General features: G+C 51.8%; 1 protein-coding gene across 1 annotated transcript in view; it reads left to right on the top strand.

Moving 5' to 3' along the window:
• The first annotated feature begins 11 nt into the window (after positions 1-11).
• Positions 12-1,438, top strand: part of LOC114072571 (cytochrome P450 2J2-like) — a 4,877-nt gene continuing 3,450 nt past the window's right edge. Inside the window, exons 1-3 of the mRNA XM_027910448.1 lie at positions 12-368; positions 883-1,045; positions 1,196-1,383. Coding sequence (XP_027766249.1) covers positions 180-368; positions 883-1,045; positions 1,196-1,383 — 540 coding nt within the window. The 5' untranslated portion in view covers positions 12-179. The remainder of the gene's footprint in view (positions 369-882; positions 1,046-1,195; positions 1,384-1,438) is intronic.

Below are 1,438 nucleotides of genomic sequence, written 5' to 3'. Positions count from 1 at the left end.
ACGCCGCCTCTAGACCAGGGCAGTAAAAGCTGCTCCGTGCTCTCTTCTGTTTGTGCCCACAGAGCCGGCACATCACCCCTCTGCCCGTGTCCCTGGGGATTGATTCAGTGGTGCCCTGGGAGCTCAACCTGCCCTGACACACTGTTGGACACATCCGTGCACCGCCTTCCCGTCCAGCCATGCTGCACTGTCTCTGGGACAGCATCTCCTTCCCTACACTCCTCATCTTCCTCATTGTCTTCCTGTTTGTCGCCGATTACATGAAGAACAGAAACCCAAAGAACTTCCCTCCCACCCCTTTACGCCTTCCCTTTATAGGGCATCTTTACTTGATGGACTTCAAAGATCCCATAGGTGCAGTGATGAAGGTACACGCGTGGTGGGCACTGTGGCAGAAGGGACAGCGGGAATTGCAGCTCCAGGGAAAGGGTTAAACCAGATGCCATGGGCCAGGAAGGAGGTTTGTCATCACAAGTGCAATTTTCCTGTTTACAAGGTGGGGCACAATTGTGCAGTTATCCCTGGGGCAAAGGGCAAAACATGATCCCAGAGTTGCTGTCGCAGCTGTCAGAGCCTTGTACGACTGAGTTCGGGGCTCGAAGGGTGTCTGGGAAGGGAGCAGAAAAAACATGGATAAAGGTAGATCTGAAAAATCAAACCTTGAGAGGTTTACTTCCTTTATGGCCAAATAACACCAAGTCTGATCAATGATTCAGAAAAGAAAATACACTCTGCAGTCAGGCAGAGATTTGTTCACAAATTCTGTTTCCTCTCCCACTCTCAGCTTCCCTTAATTTTACCTGTGCCCTACGACAGGGCTGTCACTGTCCCAACAGACACATTCATTCAAATGAAACCCCTTTTATCTTTTTCCTCACCCAGCTTACTGAAAAATATGGTGACATCGTTGGCACTTCGATGGGCAGCATGAAGTTTGTGATAGTAAATGGGATGCGGCTGGTTAAGGAAGTGCTTGTAAACCAAGGGGAAAACTTCCTTGAGCGCCCAGAAATGCCTATTGAAAAGGATATGTCCGGCAAGATAGGTGAGTGATCCCTCAGGACATGCACCTCAGCTGGAAGGTCCAGGTGTTGGCCCTGCAGAGGTCTGAGACAGCTGGGGAGAAGGCAGAGCCCTGGAGTTTTTCCACTCCCTGGGGGATCGGCCTTGGCTCACAGGGGGCTGTTTCTGCCAGGACTGATCAACTCCAGTGGGCACTTGTGGAAGGCACAGAGGAGATTCACCTTGACCACCCTCCGAAACTTTGGCTTGGGGAAGAGGAGCGTGGAGGAGCGCATCCAGGAGGAATGCCGATTCCTCGTGGATGCCATTAAGGATGAGCAGGGTGAGTGCCACGCACCTCTCTCAGCAGCTGGGCTGAAGGCAGGAACAGGCCTGTTATCATTGCACCCATGGTTCACTGCATGCTGGAAAATAC

Source organism: Empidonax traillii, unplaced genomic scaffold, assembly GCF_003031625.1.
Source record: "Empidonax traillii isolate 1590-97213 ecotype Southwest subspecies unplaced genomic scaffold, ASM303162v1 scaffold3485:size17097, whole genome shotgun sequence".
NCBI lineage: Eukaryota > Metazoa > Chordata > Aves > Passeriformes > Tyrannidae > Empidonax > Empidonax traillii.
The sequence above is the reverse complement of the archived record's forward strand: the minus strand, read 5'-3'. Positions and strand labels throughout refer to the sequence as shown.